The following is a 27,023-nucleotide window of genomic DNA, read 5'->3' on the forward strand; positions in this document are numbered from 1 at the left end:
TGAATCTACGGCCACTAAAAAGAGTCCCATTCAAAAGAAGTAGAGAAAGTGCCAGCGATTTTTTTTTTTGCATTGGAATAAAAGCTGCTGGTGGTGGTTGTTTTTCTGTTGGAAGCGGGCATTTAAAAAAAAAAAAAAAAAGGCAGAGCTGTGGAAAGCTTCTGAAATTTGAGAGCAGAGGGAATATAACAGAGGCAAAAATTGGCGATCAAGGCTATCACAATCCCTTCTGGATTGTGACTTTAAAAACAAGCTGTAGTAGGCCCTTCACTGGAGGATGAGATGTGTGTGTGTGTGTGTGTGTGTGTGTGTGTGAGAGAGAGAGAGAGAGAGAGAGAGAGAGAGAGAGAGAGAGAGAGGATCCAGCCATTGTGCCCCAAAAATTGATCATGTTCCAAACCTAGAATTAAGGACAAATTTCCTATGGTGAGAATAGTTAACCAATGGAACTGCTTTTGTGTGTGTGTGTGTGTGTGTGTGTGTGTGAGAGAGAGACAGAGACAGAGAGAGAGAACATCTATTCTCCAAAGCAGCAGAAGGGCAGGATAAGAAACAATAGATAGAAGCTAATCAAGGAGAGAAGCAACCTAGAATTAAGGAGAAATTTCCTAACTGTGACAACCATTAATCAGTGGAACGACTTGACTTCAGAAGTTGTGCGTGCTCCATCACTGGAGGCTTTTAAGGAGAGACTGGACAGCCACTTGTCTGGAATGGTATTGAGTCACCTGCTTGAGCACTGGGCTGGACTAGAAGACCTCCAGGTCCCTTCTAACTCTGCTATTCTGTAGTCTCCAAATGCAAAGCAAAGCGATCCGTGCAATCCTGCCTGGTTGCTGCTGAGACCAAACGTCACAAGCGCTGATGCTCCATCTGTGTTTGTCATGAATACTGGCAAAGCCTCAAACCACTGGTCAACATGGTAAGGCTGGGGGAGCTGTTTTGGGGTGAATCAAGTGCATCCTGTCATGGTACATTACTGTCTGCTTTGAAAGCATAACTGCTTCGAACAGGAAGGTGGTGCAGAGACAGAGGTGGGTATTCAGCAGGTTCTGACCGGTTCTGGAAAACCGGTAGTGGAAACGTTGAGTAGTTCGGAGAACCGGCAAATATACCTTTGAGTGGCTCCACCCCCATCTATTCTCTGCCTCCCGACTCCCAACTGATCAGCTGGGTCTTCTTTTATTGCCCTGCATAGGAGAACGGAGCTGGAAAGCAGGTTAGTGGGGTGGGGAGAGAATGGGGATTTTGCAGTATCCTTCCCCTGCCATGCCCGCCAAGCTACGCCCAAAGAACCAGTAATAAATTTTTTGGGAATCCCACTACAGTTCAGAGAGTGGTGAGGACGGCAGGAAAGATTATTGGCAGTTTACTTCCTTCTGTCCAGGACATGGCACATAAGTGATGCTTGAGCAAGGTTCACAGGGATTGTCTGGGATGCTACACACCCTCTTCACAATCTGTTTCCTTTGTTACCTTCTGGGAGCGGGCTTCGTGGTATCAGAACCAGAACATCCAGATTCAGCCAGAATTTTGTTCTACATAGCGTCAACTCTGTTTCCTCTCTCCACCACATACTCAAAATGGACAATGATGTATATCATTGTCCATTTGTGTTTGTGTGTGGGGGTGGGTAGGTGCAGGTATATATGTACATAGCATGTGTCTATGTGTGTTATGTATGTGTGTGGGTAGATATGCACTTTCTCTTGCAGAGCAGGCAACAGAATTTCATTTTTGAAATGGAAAGCAGCCCTTGGAAAACAGCCCCCACCTTCTTCCTTAATAGCCCACAGCAGATGTCAGCACTTAAGAGATAAAGAAATAGGAAACTCTACTCATAGGCAAAAATTCCCCCTGGCTGAGTTGTATTTGCTTGGAAACATTCTTTATCTGAGGTTTGCCATCCGAGATTGGAACATTCCTGCAATTACAACTCTACACCTAGCAAGATCCAAACAAAGGTAACATTTTCCTTCAGACGCAACAGGAATTGCCCAATGCCCCTTCGTTGCATCAGCAGTTCAAACTTCAACCAAACTTAGCTCAGACAAACATGACCCCTACATGGCCCCATGGGAGTCTGACAACAGCCAATAGAATACATGCTCTTGCACAGGAACAGGAAGCTCAAGTGCAAAGCCAAAGAGAAGATATAAATACCCATCACTCTCAATTCCATCTGGTCAGCTGCATCAGAACCACAAACATGTGGTTCTGCTTTGTCATTAAACCATCTTTCCAATCAGCCTCCATTTAGTTTCCAGTGCCTTTCTCCCAGATTGGAACTTGAACCAGACGGATATTTCTTCCAACGCTATTGTGATCTGGAGACCAAGACTTTTACCTACTCCTCGAAGTATCAGGGATTGAAATGGTGACATCGAAATCAGGAAATGTAATTAATGCTGGTTGCAGCCATTTCTCTCTCCCTCTCTCCCTTTCTATCTTCCCAACTCTCTCTCTCTCTCTCTCTCTGTGCAGCAACTGATCCTACTAAAAGCAAGGAATGAAATGTGTTCCTTTATGTTTATTTAGATTTATACCAAGCCTTACCCCTGCTAACTTCTGCATTAAAGGGGGTTATTGGAAAATTTCTCCTGTACTGCTATTCACAGTTCAAAATATAGCTCAGCGCCTGAAAATGTGTGAAATTACAAGCTGTGTCACGTTTTTTTTTTCCCCAGCATACATTTAAACCTACGTGTGCTAAATTCAGGAAGCTTTAATCTTTTCCAAAACAGCCTTCCCTTCATTGACCTGATGCCCAGAAGGATATTAAACCACATGCCAAATGTTTCCAGATAGCACAAAGAAGGATCATTTGGGCTGGGGATGATGGGAGTTGCAGTTTAATAGGCTCTGGGAAGTCCTGAAGTGAAAGAAGACTGCTCTAGCAATCCAGAGAAGAAAAGGAGCAGAACGTGGAGCTATTGGCAACATGCCGGAACAAAATAGAGCTGGTCTTCAACTTACGACCGAAATTTATGTTGCTCAATTTGTTAAGTGAGTTTTGCCTCACTTTAAAACTTTTCTCGGCACATCCATTAAGTGAATCACTGACGTTCTTAAATTAGAAACAAGGTTGTTAAGCGAACCTGGTTTTCCCATTGACTTTGCTTGTTAGAAGGTCGCAAAAAGAGATCACCTGACTCCGGGGCACCGCAACCGTCATAAACCTGAGTCCGTTGGAAAATTCCTATTCACCTAAGTCTGGCCAACCCAAGTTTCTTTGACAAAGAATAAATAAAGCTCTTCTGTTTGGTTCAGCCAATTTTTGGATTTGATTTTGAGCTTTTTCCTGGACTGCTCAGAGGCACCAAATAACTGATACCAGCCACAGGTGTTTACCACAAGACATGATGACACCGTACAAATGACACATCACTATTTAGATCAGAGGTCTCCAAACTTCGCCACCTTAAGACTTGTGGACTTCAACTCCCAGAATTCCTCAGCCAGCTATGCTGGCTGAGCAATTCTGGGAGTTGAAGTCCACAAGTCTTAAAGTAGCCAAGTTTCAGGACCCCTGATTTAGATGATGGATGATGTCATGATCTGTGTAACATTGGGAGTTGTTTATTTTTACCTGGTTTTTATTGTTTTTATCGATAACTCATGGCAATGAACATACTTAATATTTCCTCCAATTTTCTCCACAACAACAAAACTGTGAGGTGAATTGGGCTGAGAGAGAGAGAGAGAGAGAGAGACTGGCCCAAAGTCACTCAGCTAGCTGTCAGGGCTAAGGCAGGACTAGAACTCACAGTCTCCTGGTGATTGGCCCAAAGTCACTCAGCTGCCTGTTAGGCCTAAGGCATGACTAGAACTCACAGTCTCCTAGTGATTGGCCCAAAGTCACTCAGCTAGCTGTCAGGGCTAAGGCAGGGCTATAACTCACAGTCACCTGATCATTGGCCCAAAGTCACCCAGCTGGCTTGGCTTTTAGGCCTAAAGTAGAACTAGAATGCACAGTCTCCTGGTTTCCAGCCTGTTGCCTTAACCACTAGAGCAGGGGTCGCCAACCTTTTGGACCTCAGGGACCACCAAACTCATAATTTTAAATCCCAGGGACCACTAACCGGTTCTGTGGGCATGGCCTAATTTGTGGGTGTGGCTTGGTGGTCATGTGAGTGGCGGGCATGGCTTGTATGTAAATATTATAAATATTTATATAAATATTGAATATTTTATTTTTTAAAAAGAGCAAGTTTTACCAAAATCAGGCAAAGCAGGCAGGCAGATTGAGTTGCTCACAGAATCACAGATTCATTCAGAAATCTATCTATCTGCCATTGGCTAGTTCAGTCTGTCACATAAAATTTGCTTGCAAGCAAACTCATTAAATTTGCTAGCAAGCAAATTCACAAAATTAACTCACAACACACCATGTATGTAAATATTGAATTTTTTATTAAAAAAAAAAGCAACTTTTACCCAAAATCAGGCAAAGCAGGAAGGCAGATCGAGTTGCTCACAGAATCATTCAGTGATCTATCTATCTGCCATTGGCTACCTCAGTCTCTCAAATTTGCTTGCCATGAGTCTGCACTGAATAATAGAGCCTTCAGTCCTAAGGGAGGTTCGGCTGTGCTTAAAAGCACAGCCGAAGATCTAAAGACTAGCTTGAAAGCAAGAAACCCAACATTTCCTGCTTCCAAGCTAATCTAAATCTCCTGGCACAGCAGAACAGATGATGGTCAGAAAAAAAGGAAAAATAGCAATTTAGCAGGCAAGTTTGCTGGGTAAGGAGTGAGTGGGGAGGGTTCCCGCAGGCCATGTGGACGGTGCAGCCTTGTGTTTCTATGCAGCCTGGATTAATTGCTTTGGGGGGTGGTGGTGCTCTGGGGGTGAGATTTCTCTGTGGCCTACCAAAATTTTCTCATGGCCCCCTATTTGTAGTTGATAGGAAATCTATGAAATCAAAATCAGCATGACACAACTGATGGGTCATGATCAGGATTCTCATTATGACGTGACTTGTCCTGCTTGCTCACCTGTTGACGGCATAGTAGCGTCACTGTCATTATTTTCTGCAGTTTCTATATTACCAGCTGCCTCCATGGCTCAATCGGCTACTGCTGAGAATCATTAATTGCACCAAAACTGTTTTGAGCCTGTGTGCTCAAAAGCACATATTCTTTTGCTTGGAAAGAGCAAGAAAAAAAAAAGAAAAGAAAAGAAAAGAAAAGAAAAGAAAAGAAAAGAAAAAAGAAAGATGGCTCCTAATGGCATTTTCCAGCCCCAGTGGCTGAAAATTAATTCTATTAGAATTTATACATAAGATTTCAATCCTCTTTGCCCTTAAAGAAGATCCTAATGGATTCCTGGTCTCACTGAGAATCCCAACTCACTTCTTCAGGATTAAAAAAAAATTAAAATTTCCAACCCTTACACCACAAAGAAGTTGTGATCTAGGGATTAGCTGCACAAAATAAGGACCTGGCACTCTGCAGAAAAACTTTACTACTCCACCCTGAAACCTTCGTGCTCAGTGGAGAATTTCAGGCAGGAATATTTTGTGCTTATCTTGGTTTTGGTGAAAAGATAACATTCATTTACTGGGAGCTTCCCAGAAGCATTTCAGAGACGAAAATAAATTTACTCATCTGTTCATATAACTGATATTTAGATAAACATTCCTTATTGGCCTCGTGTGCTTTTTCACAGCGTGCAAAGACGTCAGTGAGGGTAAACAAAAAATCGGCTTTTGTCTTCAGTCAATCAACTGGGAAGCCCGTAAACTGGCAACAGGGATGCACATAGAATGGGACAAGGGGCGGGCCAGCCACTTGAATATTATTGTTCAAGGTCCTCTTTGCAATGTTGCATGCATGTCCTGAAGAGATAAAGGTACAGGGAAGGAGCCTCCAAACATGGCAATTTTAGATTTGTGGGTTAGTTCCCACCAAACTGAAATGGGCAACGACCTAGCACAGGGGTGTCAAACTCAAGGCTTAAATCTGGCCTTTGGGGCCGGCCTGGAAATATCAAAGGACCGGCCTGCGGTACCTCTGCCAGCCAAAACGGGCCACAGGGTGTGGTGGTGCATGCATTCCCTGCACGGTCCATTTTCAGCCTCCCTGGCGTCCAGCAACACTCTGCTGGCCAAAAAAAGGCTGCACAGAGGCATTATGGGGCTTCTGTGTGGCCGGTTTTTGATCGGCAGAGTGCTTCTGGAGGCCGGGAAGACTGAAAACGGGCCACGCGTGGGCCTCATGGGGCCTCTGAGTGGGCCGTTTTGGGCTGGCAGAGTGCTTCCGGAGGCTGGGGAGACCTAATATGGGCCATGTGTGGGCCTCGTGGAGCCTCTGAGTGGGCCGTTTTTGGCTGGCAGAGTGCTTCCGGAGGCTGGGGAGACCTAATATGGGCCACGTGTGGGCCTCGGGGGCCTCTGAGTGGGCCGTTTTTGGCTGGCAGAGTGCTTCCGGAGGCTGGGGAGACCTAATATGGGCCACGTGTGGGCCTCGGGGGCCTCTGAGTGGGCCGTTTTTGGCTGGCAGAGTGCTTCCGGAGGCTGGGGAGACCTAATATGGGCCACGTGTGGGCCTCGGGGGCCTCTGAGTGGGCCGTTTTGGCTGGCAGAGTGCTTCCGGAGGCTGGGGAGACCTAATATGGGCCATGTGTGGGCCTCGTGGAGCCTCTGAGTGGGCCGTTTTTGGCTGGCAGAGTGCTTCCGGAGGCTGGGGAGACCTAATATGGGCCACGTGTGGGCCTCGGGGGCCTCTGAGTGGGCCGTTTTTGGCTGGCAGAGTGCTTCCGGAGGCTGGGGAGACCTAATATGGGCCACGTGTGGGCCTCGGGGGCCTCTGAGTGGGCCGTTTTTGGCTGGCAGAGTGCTTCCGGAGGCTGGGGAGACCTAATATGGGCCACGTGTGGGCCTCGGGGGCCTCTGAGTGGGCCGTTTTGGCTGGCAGAGTGCTTCCGGAGGCTGGGGAGACCTAATATGGGCCATGTGTGGGCCTCGTGGAGCCTCTGAGTGGGCCGTTTTTGGCTGGCAGAGTGCTTCCGGAGGCTGGGGAGACCTAATATGGGCCACGTGTGGGCCTCGGGGGCCTCTGAGTGGGCCGTTTTTGGCTGGCAGAGTGCTTCCGGAGGCTGGGGAGACCTAATATGGGCCACGTGTGGGCCTCGGGGGCCTCTGAGTGGGCCGTTTTTGGCTGGCAGAGTGCTTCCGGAGGCTGGGGAGACCTAATATGGGCCACGTGTGGGCCTCGGGGCCTCTGAGTGGGCCGTTTTTGGCTGGCAGAGTGCTTCCGGAGGCTGGGGAGACCTAATATGGGCCATGTGTGGGCCTCGTGGAGCCTCTGAGTGGGCCGTTTTTGGCTGGCAGAGTGCTTCCGGAGGCTGGGAGACCTAATATGGGCCACGTGTGGGCCTCGGGGGCCTCTGAGTGGGCCGTTTTTGGCTGGCAGAGTGCTTCCGGAGGCTGGGAGACCTAATATGGGCCACGTGTGGGCCTCGGGGGCCTCTGAGTGGGCCGTTTTTGGCTGGCAGAGTGCTTCCGGAGGCTGGGGAGACCTAATATGGGCCACGTGTGGGCCTCGGGGGCCTCTGAGTGGGCCGTTTTTGGCTGGCAGAGTGCTTCCGGAGGCTGGGGAGACCTAATATGGGCCACGTGTGGGCCTCGTGGGGCCTCTGAGTGGGCCGTTTTTGGCTGGCAGAGTGCTTCCGTAGGCCGGAGACACCTAATATGGGCCACGCGTGGGCCTTGTGGGGCCTCTGAGTGTGCCGTTTTTGGCTGGCAGAGTGCTTCCGTAGGCCAGAGACACCTAATATGGGCCACGCATGGGCCTTGTGGGGCCTCTGAGTGGGCCGTTTTGGCTGGCAGAGTGCTTCCGTAGGCCAGAGACACCTAATATGGGCCACGCGTGGGCCTTGTGGGGCCTCTGAGTGGGCCGTTTTTGGCTGGCAGAGTGCTTCCGTAGGCCGGAGACACCTAATATGGGCCACGCATGGGCCTTGTGGGGCCTCTGAGTGGGCCGTTTTTGGCTGGCAGAGTGCTTCCGGAGGCTGGGGAGACCTAATATGGGCCACGTGTGGGCCTCGGGGGCCTCTGGTGGGCCGTTTTTGGCTGGCAGAGTGCTTCCGTAGGCCGGAGACACCTAATATGGGCCACGCATGGGCCTTGTGGGGCCTCTGAGTGGGCCGTTTTTGGCTGGCAGAGTGCTTCCGTAGGCCAGAGACACCTAATATGGGCCACGCGTGGGCCTTGTGGGGCCTCTGAGTGGGCCGTTTTTGGCTGGCAGAGTGCTTCCGTAGGCCGGAGACACCTAATATGGGCCACGCATGGGCCTTGTGGGGCCTCTGAGTGGGCCGTTTTGGCTGGCAGAGTGCTTCCGTAGGCCAGAGACACCTAATATGGGCCACGCGTGGGCCTTGTGGGGCCTCTGAGTGGGCCGTTTTGGCTGGCAGAGTGCTTCCGTAGGCCGGAGACACCTAATATGGGCCACGCATGGGCCTTGTGGGGCCTCTGAGTGGGCCGTTTTGGCTGGCAGAGTGCTTCCGTAGGCCAGGAGACCTAATATGGGCCACGCGTGGGCCTCGTGGGGCCTCAGAGTGGGCTGTTTTTGACCGGCAGAGTGCTTCTGGAGGCTGGGGTGTACTTTGGAAAGACAGAAGAGAAGGGGAAAAGCGCATCTTGAGCCTGTGTCCAACGTCCACCATGCCCATGCCCACCCCAGCCACGTCCACCATGACCACGCCCACTCCTGGCCATACCCCCACCCTCCGAGGTCAAACATAACCCTGATGCGGCCCTCAATGTAGTCGAGTTTCACATCCCTGACCTTGCTAAGGCAAAAATAACCACTACGCAATCAGCTGTACACTTACCCAATGCATTCTAGGGTTGTGTGCCAACCCTCAAACCTCCAAGAAGAATTAATGTTCCATCACAATAAAATCACAATAAAATCAACCCACCCACCCCCCCCCAAAAAAATCCTGATGTGTTTCTCTGGAACGGACCTTGTAGGTCTCCAACAGTTGTTCAACTACAGTTCCCAGCATCCCTTGCCCTGGTGCTACGCAGGCCAGTCTAGTACAGATAATGATTTACGGGACCATGGAGGACTGTGACTCTCAATTTGTTAGGAATTGGGAAGGCACTTAAAACCACAACAGACTTATAATGATCTATTGCTCTGGCTTACATCTGGAAATGCAGGCTCAAAGATCACCATTAGGTGCCAGATGGGAAAGATCACCTACCTTAGCCACAAGGTCATTAACCTCTGCTCAGAGACAAAAGCCATCTGGGACACTTCGAGCTAATAAGCAGCATTTTCATGCAAAAAGCAACCATTCCTTTCCTCTCCCTGCCCCCCCCCGCTCCCCTCCTTCCCTCTATCCCCCCCCCCAATGAAATAAAATAAGTGTACATACTCACCCCAGGTAAAGTTTTAATATTGTGCAGCGCATTCTGAGCTTCTAGTGCCGCTTTTCTGGTATAAAATGTTATGAAACAACAACCTACGGAGAGAAATTGAAAAACAAAAAAGGTTTCAGAAATTGCTGGGTTTTCTCAGATGCAGAAAGAATGAAAGAGGTCAGGGAGGAGGTGGAAAGAAGGAGGAGATGGAGGTGGAGAGATTACGAGGAAGAGGAGATGAAGAAAAGAGGTAAAGAAGGAGAAAGGGAAGAGAGTGAGACTACAATGAACATAAGAAGAGGAGGAGAGACTGTGAGGAAGAAAAACTGAAGAAAAGAGGAGACAAGAAAGGGTAGGATACTATAATGAACAGGAAGGAGGAGGAGAGGTTACGAGGAAGAGGAACTGAAGAAAACAGGTAGAAGAGAAGGCGAAAGAGAAAAAAGAGAAGGGGAGGAGGATGAGACTACGATGAACATAAGAAGAGGATGAGAGATTATGAGGAAGAAAAACTGAAGAAAAGAGGAGAGTAGAAGGAAGAAAAGGGGAAGAGTGAACATGAGGAGGAGGAGGAAATGGAAGAGGAGGAGGAAGAAGAAAAGAAGGAGGAAGAGAAGGAGGAGGTGGCGGTGGAGATAACATGATTTAGGAGCATCACTACAGGAGGATAGGAATGGTGGAATTCTAATAAGCCCCCATTAAGAGCGGAGAAGTAATTTTATAGTTTTACAGTTGAAGTCGAGAAGGGGGGAGCAGAAGAGGAAGGTGAGCTTCTATCATATCTGAGGAGGACCCCTACTGTTTCAGCAAAGTGCTACGGCTCCGGAATTAAGTTAACCAGAAACCCGACTGTCACTGTGGCGTAAGTGATGGGGATACCCTGTTGTTCACCTCCCAAAGGGAGCTATTTCCTGGCATTGCTAGCAGAGAATGAACAGAACAGAAACTGATGGAAGAAAACCATTCCCACCCACCACCCACCACCCAAATACAACAGAGGACCAAGCATTGAAAGCACAACAAGAGATTCCAGACTAATTCCCCATTTGACTCTTCCCTCTGGCTTGGCTAATCTCTCTGTGACATAAAGTAGATTTTGCATCCGCACAATTAATATTTAGAAAGTTGTTGAAAACTTGGTTACTCATCCAAGGGCTGGGGAATTAGAGATGCCATAATTAGATATGTAGGGAGACCCACGGTGCTATTCCTGTATGTATTGTGATTTGATGAAATTAACTGGAATGTTTACAACTTTATAGATTACACCGCTACATATTTTGTCAGTATGTTGTTATGTGTTTGATTGTGCCTGGAAGCCATTTAGATTTGTCTAAACTGATGTGGCATAAAAATACACGTTAGCAAATGAACTCCTTTCCATTTCTTTAGCCTCTTTTCTGTCACCTGGCAAGCTAAGTGCCCCTTCTCACTAATAATGGCGGTTGCAAAGCAGAGTAAGGGGCAAAACCTGACAGTTTTGTCAAAACGATGAAATGAGCCTAGCCCCATCACAACACAAATTCTGCCGCTTGTGTACACTTGTAAGCGTGATTTCAGGTTGTGACCAATCACAGGTTGTGACAGGGCTAGTAGGCTCATTTCTAGCGTTTTCCCATCCTGTCTCTTGCTTAGACTTCGGGTTGCACAAAGCTATTTGTCTCCCAGATCTCCATCAACCAGTGAAGCAACTGATACAGAGGTTCTTTATTTAACCATGTCAGGTTTCAGTCCATCAAGTTTCTGAGATTTAAGGGGGAAAAAAATGTTGCACACTAATCGTTTAGCAGCTGTCATTTGGAGTCCTTCCTCTTGCACACCGGCTAGAAAGAAGTGGATTATTCTAGGATCTGCTGTTTTGGGAACAGATCTTGGGAACAGAAGAGCCTCTGGCTTTAAAAATTTGAGAAAACAAGAAAGGGAGCACAAGAGCCTATCTGCTGAAGTTTTCAAATGTTACTGGACATAGTCAAAAGAAAATCAAATAGAACCCATCTTCCATTTCTAAACCTGATAAAACCAAATGCTGGGGAAAAAAATACTCTTCACCAATTCAAGGGCTTCTGAGCAAGGTTGTTTCCTTGCAGACATTTCATTACCAATCTAGTTAACATCATCTGGGTTAGTAAAGAATGGAGTTTGCTCTCAATTTATATTCTAGTGGCTTGCCCTGCCTGGGTTGGTGGGAGCAGTTTTGGAAGTTCTTTCATTGGGCTGTTTGCGGTTGGCTTGCTTGGTAGTTGGTGGTTAACACCAAGATTAACATCAGTCCAACAATCAAGAAGTAAACAATATCCACAGCAACAAGAATTGTATTTGCACAACATTGGAAAAATGAGGAAACTCCTGCAGAGGAAAATATCATTAGAAAAATAGTAGACTCTGCGGAAATGGTTAGGCTAACATTACAGATAAAGGACAAAAAAGACACAGAATACTTCTTAATGTGGGATTTCTTTTACCAATGGTTAGATAATAAAATTAGAAATTGGAAATTGGAAGAATATCATTATATATAAAGTAAAGAATTCTATTATTGTTATTACCATATATTTGTAAATTGACTCGGACAATACACTGCTTATTAAGCACTCATATACGTTAAAGAAAAATGTACAAATAAAAAACTAAAAAAAGAAGTAAGCAATATCCCATCCAAAGAACTGCCAAACAAGCTGAAGTAAACAACCATCCAAGGTCATTCCCACCAACCCTTGACAAGGCAAGCCACTAGAATATCAATTGAGACCAAACCCCATTCCTTACTAGCCCTGATGATGTTACCTAGTTTGGTAATGAAGCATCTGCAAGAAAACTACCAGGCTCAGACAGCACCAAGGACTCCCTCATTTCAACCCCGAGCCACAAATATTCTCCTTTATCTCCAACTATTCTCCCACTTTATTCTTTTAGCACAAGAGCAGGGTCCTTGTGAAGAAGTTCAGCTCTAGATAATTCTCATTTACAACTGTCGTCAGTGTGCGAAATGAAAATTATTTTAAAAGCTGCCTTGGAATTTCAAGGACTGGCAGATCAAAGCACTGAAGGCTAGAAAGAGTAAATTGGTGATGTTCTCCTTAGCAACCCCTTCCTCTCTCTTCCCCCTTTCACTTTATTTCAATAAATGAAGCGCCTTCCTTTTATAACCACATTTGCAAGCACAGCAGGTGCCCGTTTACAACCACAACTCAGCCCCAAATCTCTATTGCTAAGCAACCACGTTTTCACGACTTTTTTTTTTTTGCCACAGCACTTTTAGTAAAACACTGCAGTTGTTAAATGAATCGTGCAATGAATGGTTCACTAAATCTGCCTTTCCCCCATTGGGTTTGCTGGTTGGAAAACGGCTGGGAAGGTTACGAAGGATTATCACATGACTCCGAGGTATGCTATGATGTTCGTTAAGTGTGAAAACCGGTTGTAAGTCACCTTTTTCAGTGCCGCTGTAACAGTCACCAAATGAATAGAGGTAAGTAGAGGACTAGCATCCTGTTTGTCCATCTACCTGGAGTTCAGTTCTTCCGCCAGGTACCGGGCCTGGTTTTTCTTCAAGGCCTCTTGAATAAGTTCCTGGAGGCCATCTTGAGAGAGGCAAGAAGTGCAGTGGCTCATAGGATTAGGACGCTGGGTTGATGATCGACAGGTTCACATTCGAGACCCTGTTGTTGCAGTGGGATGGGGCAAGCTCCCGTCACATGCTCCAGCTCCTGCTGTCCTAGCAGTTCTAAAGCCACCATGAACAGATAAATGGATGCCACTTGGGCGGGCAACTTAATGGGGACATGAAAGGAGCCCTCAACTGGGCACCCTCGGAGCAATGGGGATGTCACTGTTCAGTCCTTTCAACCTGGAAGCACTTCGGTGCCCTCAACATGAATGTAATAATCTTACTAGAGGCAACCTGATCCTCTTGACTAATAAAGATTTTTGTTGGATGCAGAATTTGGAAAAAAAATTAGAGGCGGCATCATCCAGAAATCCTTTTTTAAGTGGTACAGTGGCCTAGAGGTGGAGCTCTCAACTCAGTCAGGAAGCTGTGAGTTCGATCCTAGGTAGAGGCAGGTATTTCTCTCTGGGCACACTGAGAATGCATCTGCTGAATAAAACTGCATTGGCGACAGGAAGGATATCCGGCCAGTAAACACTCAGCTCCATTCACTTGCTTAGACTCCACCCGGCAAGGGATTATAGGGTCATTAAAAGATGACGATGATCATCCAGAAATCCTTTTGCCTACAGCCTTGCCCCTCAGGAACCTGCTAATACTTCAAATAAGCCCCCAAAATGACATTTTATGTTGGCAAACATACAACTACGTGATCCTGCTCCTCCTCTTCCTTTGTAAGACAGAGTTATTTCTTTACAGTTCAGCATGGATAATTAATGGGAACTAATCACTGGAATATGGATTGTTTATAGCTGAAGATCCCTTAATTACTTCAAAGGTCAGATACCATCGGATTTTCAAGAAGAATATATATGTGTATGTTTTCTGAGGTTCTCGCGGGTATTTGTATGTGGATCTTTGGTTATTTGGGTTTTCTCCCGCGTAAGATTGGAAGTATCTAGGCGACATTTCGATGAAGTCTCATTCATCATCTTCAGGCTTGTGTCTTCAGCTCTATGCTTCTCAAATGCCCCAGCAACTAAGACTAAGCTGAGCACAACCAAGCCCCCACCTGAACAGAACACACCTCCAGCCAATCAGAACACGGCCAACCCCCCAACCAATGAGAACACAGCCAAACCCCCAACCAATCAGAACACACCCCCACCCAATCAGAACACAGCCAAGCCCCCACTCAATCAAGTCACATCCCCACTAGCAGTTAAAAGGAAGAAGCAGCTGCAAGCTCACATTACTCTGAGAAGCACAGAGCCGAAGACACAAGCCTGAAGATGATGAATGAAACTTCATCGAAACGTTGCCTAGATACTTCCAATCTTACGTGGGAGAAAACCCGAATAACCAAAGATCCATATATGTGTATGTGTATATGTACACACACACACAGAGAGAGAGAGAGAGAGAGAGAGAGAGAGACAGAGAGAGAGAGACAGAGACAGAGAGAGAGACAGAGAGAGAGAGACAGAGAGAGAGACAGAGAGAGAGACAGACAAAAGAAGAGAAGGGTATGGAAAAAAAAGCAACACCCCAACCAGTTCTCATCATGAACCAGTCCAATCATTGGGAAAAGCATCATTTCTCCATTAGTTAGATGCTCCTGAAGGTTTGTATAAGATGACATGTTGAATGGAGGTTTTGTGCCAACCTGCTACTCCTTCAATGCAAAGCAGGGGGATCCTCTACTGCCAATATTAAGTAAGATTCATTTCTAATCTCACCGGCTTTTGAATATTGGAGAAAATAAACAGCATTATTTTGTCTAGGGGACTATGGGCTAAAACATATTTGAAAGATGGTTAGAGGAATTGGATACGTGTCGTTTAATGAAAAGAAGGAGTAAGGGTGGCATGACAGCAATCTTCCAATATCTCAGGGGCTGCCACAAAGAAGAAGTCAACCTCTTCTCCAAAGCACCTGAAGGTAGAATAAGAATAATTCTCCAACACTGGAAGTTTTAAAGAAGAGATTAGACAACCATTTGTCTGAAATGGTGTAGGCTTTCCTGCTTGATCCAGGAGGTTGGACTAGAAGATCTCCAAGTTCCCTTCCAACACTGTCATTCTGTCCTTTGCCGAAAGACCTGTGCAAGGAAGGGCAGTGCGCCGGAACCTCTACCCCACATTCACCGGCTTTCTGCTCCTTTTTTTTCCATTTGCAACTTCCAGGCCGAACCATTTCATCCGAGGGAGGAATGATGTGTGCAAAATCAGAGGATGCAAGGTTGCTAATTGGGCCAAATCTCCCCAGGCCTCCTGACCGTCGGCAATAAATATGAATGACTGCGCGGTTCAGTGAATCCCAGAAAGGAACAACTTTAATTATGCAAGCAAGGTTATGATGCTGGAGTCTCGGTGTGGCGTTGGAGAAGGCGTTGGAGACGGAATTCCAGGAAAAAGCAGTTTGGAAGACTGGAGGGGGACAAAGCAACACTAGAAAAAGGAAGGTGAAGAAAAATAACGGAGCGTCACATTGTTCTTGGTGGTGCTGAAGGACCATATATATATTTGTAGGTCAGTGGTGGGATTCAACTTTTTTTTTTTTACTACCGGTTCTGTTGGCGTGGCTTGGTGGGCATGTTGTGGCTTGGTGGGTGTGGCTGTCAAGCCCAAAATTGACCTATGTGTAGCCATTTTAGTTAGGCTTAGGCTTTCTTACTTTCTCTTTGGCAGTTATGGGGGAAGGGTTTCAGGCTTGCCACATTCCTAAGGGGGGAGGAGTCGAGATAGAGAGAGCTGTTTAGGCTAGGTGGTTCTTCTTCCCGTGGGAATAGGAGCTGTCCATGCTTAGGTCCCTTGAGGTGGAGGTTTATGACATCAAGCAATGTTGAATTACTTCTTTTTGAAGAATGTGACTTTTGGGGGGTGTTTCTAACTTCTAATATTGTGGGGTAATTCCGGGTTGTGTCAGATCCAGAATTACCACAGACTTTTGACAATCTGATGCTTTCCTAAATAAAAGAAATTGTCTTGGAAGATGGACTTTGCTCTTTGTTTTTTAAATGGATTTCATCCCTTGGAAACCTGACAGTGGCTTGGTGGGCGTGGCAGGGGAAGGATACTGCAAAAATCTCCATTCCCTCCACACCCCACTAACCTGCTTTCCAGCTCCGTTCTCCTGTGCAGGGCAACAAAAGAAGACCCAGCCAATCAGCTGGGACTCAATGGGAGGCAGAGAATAGATGGGGGCGGGGCCAGTCAGAGGTGGTATTTGCCGGTTCTCCGAACTACTCAAAATTTCCGCTACTGGTTTTCCAGAACCGGTCAGAACCTGCTGGATACCACCTCTGTTGTAGGTGCTTTGTGTGCATTTTCTGCTTGCATCATTTATGCGCCACTAGCCTCATGCACGGAGCATGAGTAAACTATGAAACCCCCAAGAGATACTACGGACATCATCCTCCCTTCTGTGTACTGGGGGCATACATGTCACAAGTTGTTCTAAGGTCACTGAAATCTGGCAAGATTCCAGGTAAGAATGGGAATGAGGGGATCCCTGGTGCTCTCTGAGCTTGGATGTTTTCCTGCAGATTAGGTAGCATCATCAGTGCTACCTAGTTTGGGCAATAAAATGTCTGCAAGAAAGCAACCACTAGCACTGATGATGTTACCTAGTTGGGTCATGAAATGTCTGCAAAACAACCAAGCTCAGAGAGCACCCAGGACCCTCCATTTCAACCCCTTAGCTACAAATATTCTCATTTATTGAGAATAAAAAATGCTGAGGTTGGACACTCTCCTTTAAAACTTCGCACGATTTTGGTGATCATATCAAGATCATGCCAAGAGAGGAAACTGATTGACTGCCTTCAGTTGTGAATTACAACGGATAAGAAGGCAAAAGGATCAAGGAGTGTTTATCCTAATGAACTTAAGAGATCAATTGGGTGCTAAAGTACATCTATCCAATTGTCAAGATTTCTGTAATTAAATCCCATTTCTGTTTCAATTTATCTTCTTCAGGAAGAATGTCTATGAAGAGTCTCAATCATCCAGGTCACGGTTGTCCCAAAGGTGCTTTACCAAAAGGCAACTGGACTTTTCTTGATTTCCCCCCCTCCTTAAAAACATTTTGCTTCTCATCCATGAATCCATGAACTGAAGAAGCACCTTGGATGATAAAGAAAACATTTTCAGGGAGAAAAACAAATCAAGAAAGTTGCTTCCTTTCGGAAAAGCACCTTTGGTTAAGGAAGACTTGGCGAGAATCTTTGGGGATGTTGATTTTTAAAACTGTTATGATGTTTTCAGAGATCTGAGCTATCCAGATTTACAGTATATAAGGTGGGTGGCCATGAAAGTTTTCTAAAATAAATACATGAACTCATGAAATCAATGAAATACGCCTTGCCCTTTGGATGGAAGCAGCGGCTAAGGGCATGTCATATGCCATATTTCACTGATCGTGGCAATAAAACTTCATGAGAGAGACCAAAGACAGGCTTTTAAGCGGGCTGGCTTGTTTTAGAAACAAAGAAATACTTTTTTTCTGTTTCACACAGAGGGAACAGTCGGTAATTGTTCTACAAGGACATTAAAAGCAACAAAGTTTCCTGGGACACTTTAAAGACTAACCCTTTGATGACGGGATAAACTTGGGTCTCGGCCCAGCCAATCCAGAGAAACTATAGCACCAATACTCCTGAACAGAAGTGGCTTGGCCATCACCACCAACATTGAGAGTCAGTTTGGTCTAGTGGTTGAGGCAGCAGGCTAGAAAGCGGGAGATGGAGAGTTCTAGTCCCACTTTAGGCATGAAAGACAGCTGGGTGACTTTGGGCCAATCACCAGGAGACTGAGAGTTCTAGTCCCACCTCAGGCATGAAAGACAGTGGGGTGACTTGGGCCAATCACCAGGAGACTGAGAGTTCTAGTCCCACCTCAGGCATGAAAGACAACTGGATGACTTTGAGCCAATCACCAGGAGACTGAGAGTTCTAGTCCCTCCTTAGGCATGAAAGACAACTGGATGACTTTGGGCCAATCACCAGGAGACTGGGAGTTCTAGTCCCACCTTAGGCATGAAAGACAACTGGATGACTTTGGGCCAATCACCAGGAGACTGAGAGTTCTAGTCCCACCTCAGGCATGAAAGACAACTGGATGACTTTGGGCCAATCACCAGGAGACTGAGAGTTCTAGTCCCACCTCAGGCATGAAAGACAACTGGATGACTTTGGGCCAATCACCAGGAGACTGAGAGTTCTAGTCCCACCTTAGGCATGAAAGACAACTGGATGACTTTGGGCCAATCACCAGGAGACTGAGAGTTCTAGTCCCACCTTAGGCATGAAAGACAACTGGATGACTTTGGGCCAATCACCAGGAGACTGAGAGTTCTAGTCCCACCTCAGGCATGAAAGACAGCTGGGTGACTTTGGGTCAGTCATTCTCTTTCAATCCAACCAACCTCACGTGGTTGTTGGTGAAAATACGACAAGGAGGGAATATTAGATATGTCTTGAGTTATTTATAAAAGTAATAAAAGTGGGATATAAATAAAATAAATATTTTTTAAAAAAATAGCTACTGCTCCTTCTCTCTTCTCACAGCCCCTCACATAGAAAACAACCTCCTCCATATAAACCATGAAAAATCAGTAGGTCTAAATGGGCCCTGAGAAAATAACCATGTTTTGCTTATTATTGAAGAGATGGTCTCCTTCATTCTTTTGCTCTTCTTGGATGAGAACTTCCAAAGAACTATGGTGCCTTATCCCAAAGTCTTTGTGAAGACAAGCCATCTCTATCAAGCCACCCATCTCATTCTTGAGGTCGTTCTTTTCTACCCAACCCTCTTTTGACCTAGATTAAATCTTCCGCGTTCCCAAATCTCGGTGGTGTTGGGAACAGTCAAATATGAACCTTCCTCAGTTCTTCATTGCAACGCCCTGTCGTCCGTTATTATGTAAATTTTTGACGAAAGGACTAGCGACGAGAGTAGAAAAGCATCAATGGCGACATTACTAGGACCTGCTTCTTGTTTTCCTCTGGCTCTTACTAAAAGCACGGCACATATTCAACAGCTTCAGAGGCCTAGCGGCTCATCTACAGAGGACGGAGAGGGTCTCGAGAATTTTAATATACATTTCTTTTCTTACGGAGGACAATTGTGGCTTTCAGTGGGTTCGTGCACAGCTGAAGATTCATGTGCAATGAATGGGGAGGCTTATAGCAGATCGACTTGTATGGCAAAGAAGTCTGGGTTCTTACAGGCCGGCAACAAAAGGCAAATTCAAATCCCTTCTGCCTGGCTGACATTTATCACAGGCGGAGGAAACCCCTGTGAAGTTGGAGGAACAGAGAGGCGATTCAGAGGCCAGCAAAGAATCAGCTCCTTTTCTCCTTCTTGCATCTTCTCAACCCCCTCCCCTGGTTGGGGCTTCGTTGTTTTTCAAAAGGCACCGTGGATCATTCCCCATGCTCGAATGGTTGCTAGGAACAAGCTCAGGCAAAGAGCCAAACATTCGTAGCTTACTTGGGAGCTCCAAAGAAGCCACCTCAAGGGTTGGCTTGTTTGCATTCTTGTCATCGCTTGGCGCTTCCCTAAATGCCAAGATGAACTCTTTGGAAAGCTTGCAATCACCTGGCCAGGATTTGAGGCTCCTTCTGCAGTGAACTCAAGTCCGCAGCTTCCTTTTGTGAGGGGAGGAAGTGTTGCTCGCCTCCAAATGATTGAACTCTGTAATCTTCAGAATTAGCAGCCAGATTACAAGGGTTTCTATTTGAACACCTTGGAGAGCATCCGTTCAGGGAAATTGGGGGTGAAAGAAAGACAAACATTTGGCCAGAGGTCTGAGAATTCCCAGCTAGATTGAAGTCTGCACATTCTTCATTTCTGAAAATGACTGATTATACTGCTAAATTAAAAACTGCCAACAGAATCAAAGCAACTCCGAAATTAATCTCTGGGTAAGGACAGCTATATTGCTGTGATTAAAATCAGGCTCCGTGGACTTCAGGATCTTCTCTTTTTAATTTGGAGTTCCTAAATCCTGCTATGTTGTCGTGCAAATGTGGGTTTTGTGAAAACGTATTTATTTTTCTGGACTTATTCACATCAATTTGCCTACCACCAATTCTCAGGTTTCTTGCTGAGGCAAACATCATGAAACAAAGAGACAATACTTCTGAAACCAAATTATTAAAATTAATAAACACTATTAATTAAACTATTTATAAAAATGTCTATGGAGATTCAGGTTATGGTTATCCCAAAGGTGCTTTTTCAAGAGGCAACCGGACTTTCTGGTTTTTCTTTGAAGTTTCACTTCTCATTCAAGAATTTTTTTCAACTGGTCATTTGCATTCTTTAGTGAGTCATTAAGGTTATCTGAGAGCACAGATAAACCTCCAACTGGCCTCAATGGCCCTCTAAAAGGATGCAAAGGACCAGCTGTCTGCAAGAAGTACAAATCCTTCCATTCCCCACCACCCAGTCAGAGCTGAAGAAGCTTCTTAGATGAGAAGCGAAACGTCTTCAAAGAAAAACCAGAAAGTCCAGTTGCCTCATGAAAAAGCACCTTTGAGATGCTTATAAAAATCATTTCTACAATTAGGGGATCTGTAAGATGTTGCAATCCCTTGGGATTTCTAAACCACATTCTCCAAAGCAGAACAAGAAGCAATGGATGGAAAGTAATTAAGGAGAGAAGCAACCTAGAACTAAGGAAGAATTTCCTGACGGTGAGAGGAATTAACCAACTGAACAACTTGCCTCCAAAAGTTGTATATGCTCCAACACTGGAAGTTTTCAAGAAGAGATTAAACAACCATTTGTCTCTAATGGTATTGGGTCTCCTGCTTGATCAGGGGGTGAGACTAGAAGACCTCCAACGTCCCTTCCAACTTTGTTATTCCATTAAACCAGGTTGTACAGGTTGTTTAACAAACTATGATTGAAAGAACCTTAGCTTAATGCAGACGCAGCCATGTGGTATATCATTCTTGATTTTTCTGGTTGAACCTTTCTGATACAGTTTTCCAAAGTGACTCTAATGCGAACCCATCATTCTCCCATCTGGGCTGTGCCTTTTGTACATTGTTATCAAAGAATTCCATAATAATATAACAAGAGCGAGAACAAAGGCTTAATTAGATCAGAATGTTATCAGGATCTAAAGTCTATAACTTCATCATCATCAGTATCTATTAAGGGCTGTTGATTATCTCCTGTTCTGTACATAACTAAACTTGAAACAGTGGATTTTGTTTTCTCTTCTATTCATTAATCAAACAATTTATTCACTAAACACAATTAATCAACTCATTTATTATTGTATTAATATATTGACAAATGTATTAACAAATTATGAAGACTATGCTTATGGAAGCCCACTCACACAGATTGCTCCCTTCCCTTTATGTCTTGGCTACCGATTGTCACAATGACTTGAATCCTAAATGTTCAAGGTTCCTACATTTAAAAAAAAAAAAATTATTGGGTTCTTATAAATCTCCACACCGCTTGTAAACCGCGATGGGACTCTCCCTTGTTCTAAATGGCAGGATACGAGCAATTGCAAGCAGACAAAGACATTGTGATTGATTGTTTTCTGTTAATTCTTTTGAAAAGGTTATTAGAAGCTTTAAATGGTTTAAAGTAACATTTGTAATACATTAATGAATATTTGATAAATATGCCCAGATGGATTGGGAAAGGCTCACTGTTCTCAGAGATCTCATCAGGAAAAAGGTTTTATTTATTTGCGGCGGTTTAATTTCATCCCTAAGCAGCTCAGAAGAGAAATGCAGATTTATTTTTCTCGCGGTACCATTTAATTAGTCTTTTGGACGGGGGTGGGCTTCAAAAAATTTAGCAACGGGTTCCCTGCCCGGTTGCTGGGTGGGCGTGGCCATGTTGGGCGGGTCTAGTTGGCCTGCACCACCGGGGAGGGGGGGCGTTTTTGCCCTCCCCGTACTCCGGAGGCTTTCCTCGAGCCTCCAGAAGGGCAAAAACTGCCTCCCTGGGCTCCGGAGGCTGTCTGGAAGCCAGAAATGGGCCCATTTCCTCCGGCCAGGAGGGCCGTTTTTTGCCCTCCCTGAGCCTCCATGCATGCCCTGCACTTCACCTGAATCCAAAATGGGCCCCTCGGGGACTCCTGGGAAGGGAGGGGAGGGGCATGGGGGCGGGGCCAGCCAGGAGTGGGATTTGGGGGGTTCTCCAAACTGCATAGAATCTTAGCTAGGGGCTCTCCGAACCCCTGCGAAACCCCAGCAGCCAACCCCTGCTTTTGCATCTTTTAAAAGAGCAGCCCGAGGCTTCCAGTTTTGACCCAGCATTTTAAGCTTTCAGTCTTGTCTGCAGGGTTGCTATGAGGACAAAGTAGGAAAGGTAAGGAAAAGAATCGTGATTTAGGGGCGGGGGGGGGGGTGGGAGAAGATACGAGGCAGGGATAAAAGGTTGTTAATTTGAAACATTGACTTGCACCATTGGGAGACCTGAAAAGCAGGTTAGGGCTCGGACATCATGGGCAAATTTATCTATATGGTCACTAGGAGCTGAAAATGACTTCATGGCACATAATCAATAAAATTACTAAATTCGTTGCGTGGGAGACTCTCAGCAATTGCTTTGAAGACATTTGAAATTCTAATCGAATTGGAAAAGATGCTGCATCTCGTTCACAGAAGGCTGTTAGGTAGCCTTTGATCTAAGCTGTTTCATCCCTTCCCTTCAGTAATGGCAGCATATCAGTTAAATGTTTTAATTTCTTTCTTTTTTAATGGGAGCATTAAATCTTCCTTCCTTCCTTCCTTCCTTCCTTCCTTCCTTCCTTCCTTCCTTCCTTCCTTTCCTTCCTCTATCCATCCCATTTCCTTTCCTTCTTTCCTTTATCCCTTCCTCCATTCATCCATCCATCCACTCCATCTTCCTTCCATCCTTCCTTCCCTCCCTCCCTCCCATCCCTTCCTTTCTGCCTCCCTTCCGTCCCCCTTCCTTCCTCCCTTCCTTCCTTCCTTCCTTCCTTCCTTCCTTCCTTCCTTCCTTCCTTCCTTCCTTCCTTCCTTCCTCTATCCATCCATCCATCTCATTTTCTTTCCTTCCTTCATCCCTTCTTCTATCCATCCATCCATCCATCCACCCCATCTTCCTTCTTTCCTTTCTTCCAGATGTCAACACCAATTATGAGCATTGAAACTACTCATAAGTTATAGCAACAGAATCTTGCAGTTCTGAGTAGGCTTCCTCCTTCCCTGCATTGATTGTTAAGAACACTAAAAAGGATGAGTTGTTGCAGTATTCTCCTGATCTATTCATCTAGTAACTCTAGGGATGTAATTGACAACAGTTCAACAGTTCATTTGAAGTTACAACGGCACAGAAGAAAGTGACTTACGATCATTTGTCATTCTTACAACAATTGGCCATGGGATCAAAATTCAGGTGCCTGGCAACTGGTTCATATATATGATGGTTATATTGTCCGGTGGTCATGTGATCATCATTTGTGACCTTCTAACAGGCAAAGTCAATGGGGAAACCAGGTTCACTTAACAACTGCATTACTAAATTAACAACTGCAGTGATTCACTTAAGAACTGTGGCAAGAAAGAGGCAAAATTCAGTTAACAGCTGTCTCGCTTAACAATAGAAATTGTGGGCTCAATGGTGGTTGTAAGTTGAGGACCACCTGCAACCGAATCCTGAAACTCTGACTTTGTCTGCCTCCTCCCTCCCTGCTTTTATCCTAAAAATAATGAAAGTGGTCACATCTGCTTAATCTGCCCCCATTCCTGCTTGGGAGTCTCAGATATCTCTTCTTTGACTACTAACTTGGCTCCTTCCTTCTGTTCCTCAAGGCTCTTCTCACAGCCCATTACATCAACAGCAACAGATTTAAGTTCTTTCTTTGCACACCTACAGCTGCTACTTACATTTTAAAAATGTCCCTGTTAATTGCATTCACACAATGCTCACCACATCTCATTTACTCCTAAAAGCCAATTTAACAGGATATCATTCTCATTTCCGCACAACTTTAAAAGGCCCTCCCTGATTTTTTTCTTTAAAAAACAAAACAAAACAAAAACAACAGCTTTCAAAGAGACAAATGACAATTTGTCATTTTGGGTGACAGACTTTGGTTCCGATACATTTAGCATCCTATTTGTTCAAAACATGCCAGCGGTTAAAATGCTTTAATGCAGAGAAAAAATAAAGAGCAAATACATATTTACCCCATAAAATCTACCCGGTATTACTACAACTGCTCAAACCTCTCATGGCCGTACTCAGAAAAATGAGGAGGAAGGAAAGAAGGAAGAAGGAAGGAAGGAAGGAAGGAAGGAAAAAGAAAGAAAGAAAGAAAGGAAGGAAGGAAGGAAGGAAGGAAGGAAGGAAGGAAGGAAGGAAGGAAGGAAGAAGAAAAGAAAGAAAGAAAAAGAAAGAAAGAAAGAAAGAAAGAAAGAAAGAAAGAAAGAAAGAAAGAAAGAAAGAAGGAAGGAAGGAAGGAAGGAAGGAAGGAAGGAAGGAAGGAAGGAAGGAAGGAAGGAGGAAGGAAGGAAGGAAGGAAGAAGGAAACATGAAAATAAAGTTGCCCAGAAAAAACAAGGACTCTAAATTCTGAATCATTTTTCTCCTTCCTTCCTTCCTTCCTTCCTTCCTTCCTTCCTTCCTTCCTTCCTTCCTTCCTTCCTTCCTTCCTTCCTTCCTTCCTTCCTTCCTTCCTTCCTTCCTTCCTTCCTTCCTTCCTTCTCCTCTACTTAGAGAAAATGACTGGCCCACCTATCTTTGTTCCTAAGACAGAACTAGAACTCAACAGTCTCCCAGTTTGTAGCTTAGTGCCTTTAATACTCCACCACACTGTCTTACTTTTCATTTTTATAACAGGCTCCAAATCTTGTTCTGTACTACGGGTAAAATTCTCAGAATAAATCATAATTATGAGATCACTCTGCATTGAGATATCTGATTAGGTCCATCTTTGATTTCCCGATGATACAATTCATAGTGACAAGTCAAGAGTTTCCTACTTTAATCTCTCTTTATTTTCCAAGAAATCATCCTAAATTTGGGGTCTTCTTTCTTTTGGCATATAGATAATAAATGATTTCTCAGACAGCTGACATTTCTATTCACATCACTTGTTTTTGCCTTGGAAAAATACATGAGGACTATAAGTGCCTATTGAATATAACGATTTTTCATCCAATTTCCTCCTATGTCCTTTAAATACTTGGCATCCTGTTTCTTTCTGTCTTCAGGCCTAGAACAGTTGGTAAAAGTAACTCAAGGCTTCTGACCATATTTTTCATTTTAGAAAAATTGAAGAGACAAATCATGTCGGATCTACAGCGGATCTTTTTTTTCTTTTTTTTAATTATTTTTCTTCCAAACTTTGTAATGAAAAGCTTTTCAGATATTGGATTCCTAAGCCCCAATGCAGCAAGTTTATGCAAATGAGAGCACCTCATTATTTTTCTGATTTCGTCAGTCTTAACAGAAAATAAGCTTTTCATGCACCATAGAGGACCCCAGCTTAGTCCTGATGCGTTTGCTGTCATGGAACTAAATATCTATTGAGCCTGGCAGAAACTCACAAACCACTTATGAATGTCAACAACAATCTGATATCACAGGAGTCATCACGTGATGGTTTATATAATGTGGTCGATGTTCAAAGCACTTTTCCGGGCTTTTTAATCTGGCTATATACAGTATATATTTTTAGAAACCCATTCTGACGTGGGCCTCTGCTTTTTCATTGCCTTAAGGACGTGTTGCCTACCCAGTTTCCCAGAAAATCTGACCTACCCTGAAAGTAAGTCCTAGCTTGATTTTTACCCATGCACCCAATATAAGCCCTATCCCCAAAATAAGCCCTAATTAAGATCCGGCCAGTTCAGAGTGCATGGGTAAAAATTAAGCTAGGGTGGGAATGGAGGGTGGAGATGCCCTAATACTTACCTTTGGACAGTTGTAGCCAGGCCTCACACACCCCGACACCTGCCTTGCCAGCCCATTTCTTCTGCAGCCAGCAAGGCTTTCCTGAAGGCCTTTGTAGCTGAGAACAAAGCTCTGGATCGATCCAGAGCTCCATTATGGGATGCAGAGGCCTTCAGGAAAGCCTTGCTGGCTGCTGAAGAAGAAGTTCCTGAAGGCCTCTGACAGAGAAAAGGAAGCCAGGGGGTGACGCACGCAAGTGAGGTGAGTCAGTGGATGACTTCCCCCGAAAATAAGACCTGGTACCATTTCTTGGTGGCAAAAAAGTATAAGACAGGGTCTTATTTTCAGGAAAACACAGCATTTATACATCTGTGGGGATGAAATTCCACTGTGGTCCCTGTTATTAAATCCACACAGACAGGAACAAGGTGTGTAAGTCCATGAATTCAAAACCAAATTCCGAGGAGTCCTCTACTTACGACCACAACTGAGCCCCAAATTTCCACTGCTGAGTGAGATGGCTGTTCAGTGAGTTTTGTCCCATTTTATGACTTTGGCTGGCACAGTTGTTCAGGGAATCACCACAGTGGTTAAGTCAGTAACGGGGTCGTTAAGTGAATCCGGCTTCCCCATTGACTTTGCTCATCAGGAGGTCGCAAAACGGGATCACATGACCGCAGGACACTGCAACGGTCATAAATGTGAGCCAGTTGCCAAGCATCTGGATTTTGTTCACGTGCTCGAAGGGATGCTGCAACGTAATATTGCTGCAAGTGTGAAAAACGATCGTAAGTCACTTTTTTCAGTGCCGTTTTAACTTCAAACGGTCACTAAATGAACTGTTGTAAGTCGAGGACTACCTGTAATAGGTTATAGTAACAGAATCTTGCAACTCTTGAGTATGCCTCCCTGCTCCCTGCTTTATCCCAAAGAGAACCAAGAAGCATCAAGTATTGGGGTATTCTCCAACACGTCCAGTAACCATGAAAGAAGGAGACTAAATTAGTCCGGATAATGAAATATGGTCAAAGTCAGTTTTTTCATTGCCATTGTAACTTCGAATGGTCATTAAACTACCTGTACTTAATTCTCCTCTAATTAAATGTCCCTAATCCTGAAAACAAAACAAAACTTTATA

The 27,023-nt window shown here is 44.9% G+C and overlaps 1 protein-coding gene across 35 annotated transcripts in view; it reads right to left on the reverse strand.

The window, feature by feature from the left end:
• The window catches only part of CELF2 (CUGBP Elav-like family member 2), a 587,571-nt gene that overhangs the window by 130,140 nt on the left and 430,408 nt on the right, over positions 1-27,023 (reverse strand). For all 35 annotated transcript variants that reach the window (XM_087968840.1, XM_026678264.2, XM_087968834.1 and 32 more), the window contains one exon: positions 9,392-9,474. In XM_087968840.1, coding sequence (XP_087824966.1) covers positions 9,392-9,474 — 83 coding nt within the window. The remainder of the gene's footprint in view (positions 1-9,391; positions 9,475-27,023) is intronic.

Source organism: Notechis scutatus, chromosome 6 (genome assembly GCF_049901735.1).
Source record: "Notechis scutatus isolate UNSWTSFEM ecotype Mainland chromosome 6, rNotScu1.2, whole genome shotgun sequence".
In the NCBI taxonomy this organism is placed as follows: domain Eukaryota; kingdom Metazoa; phylum Chordata; class Lepidosauria; order Squamata; family Elapidae; genus Notechis; species Notechis scutatus.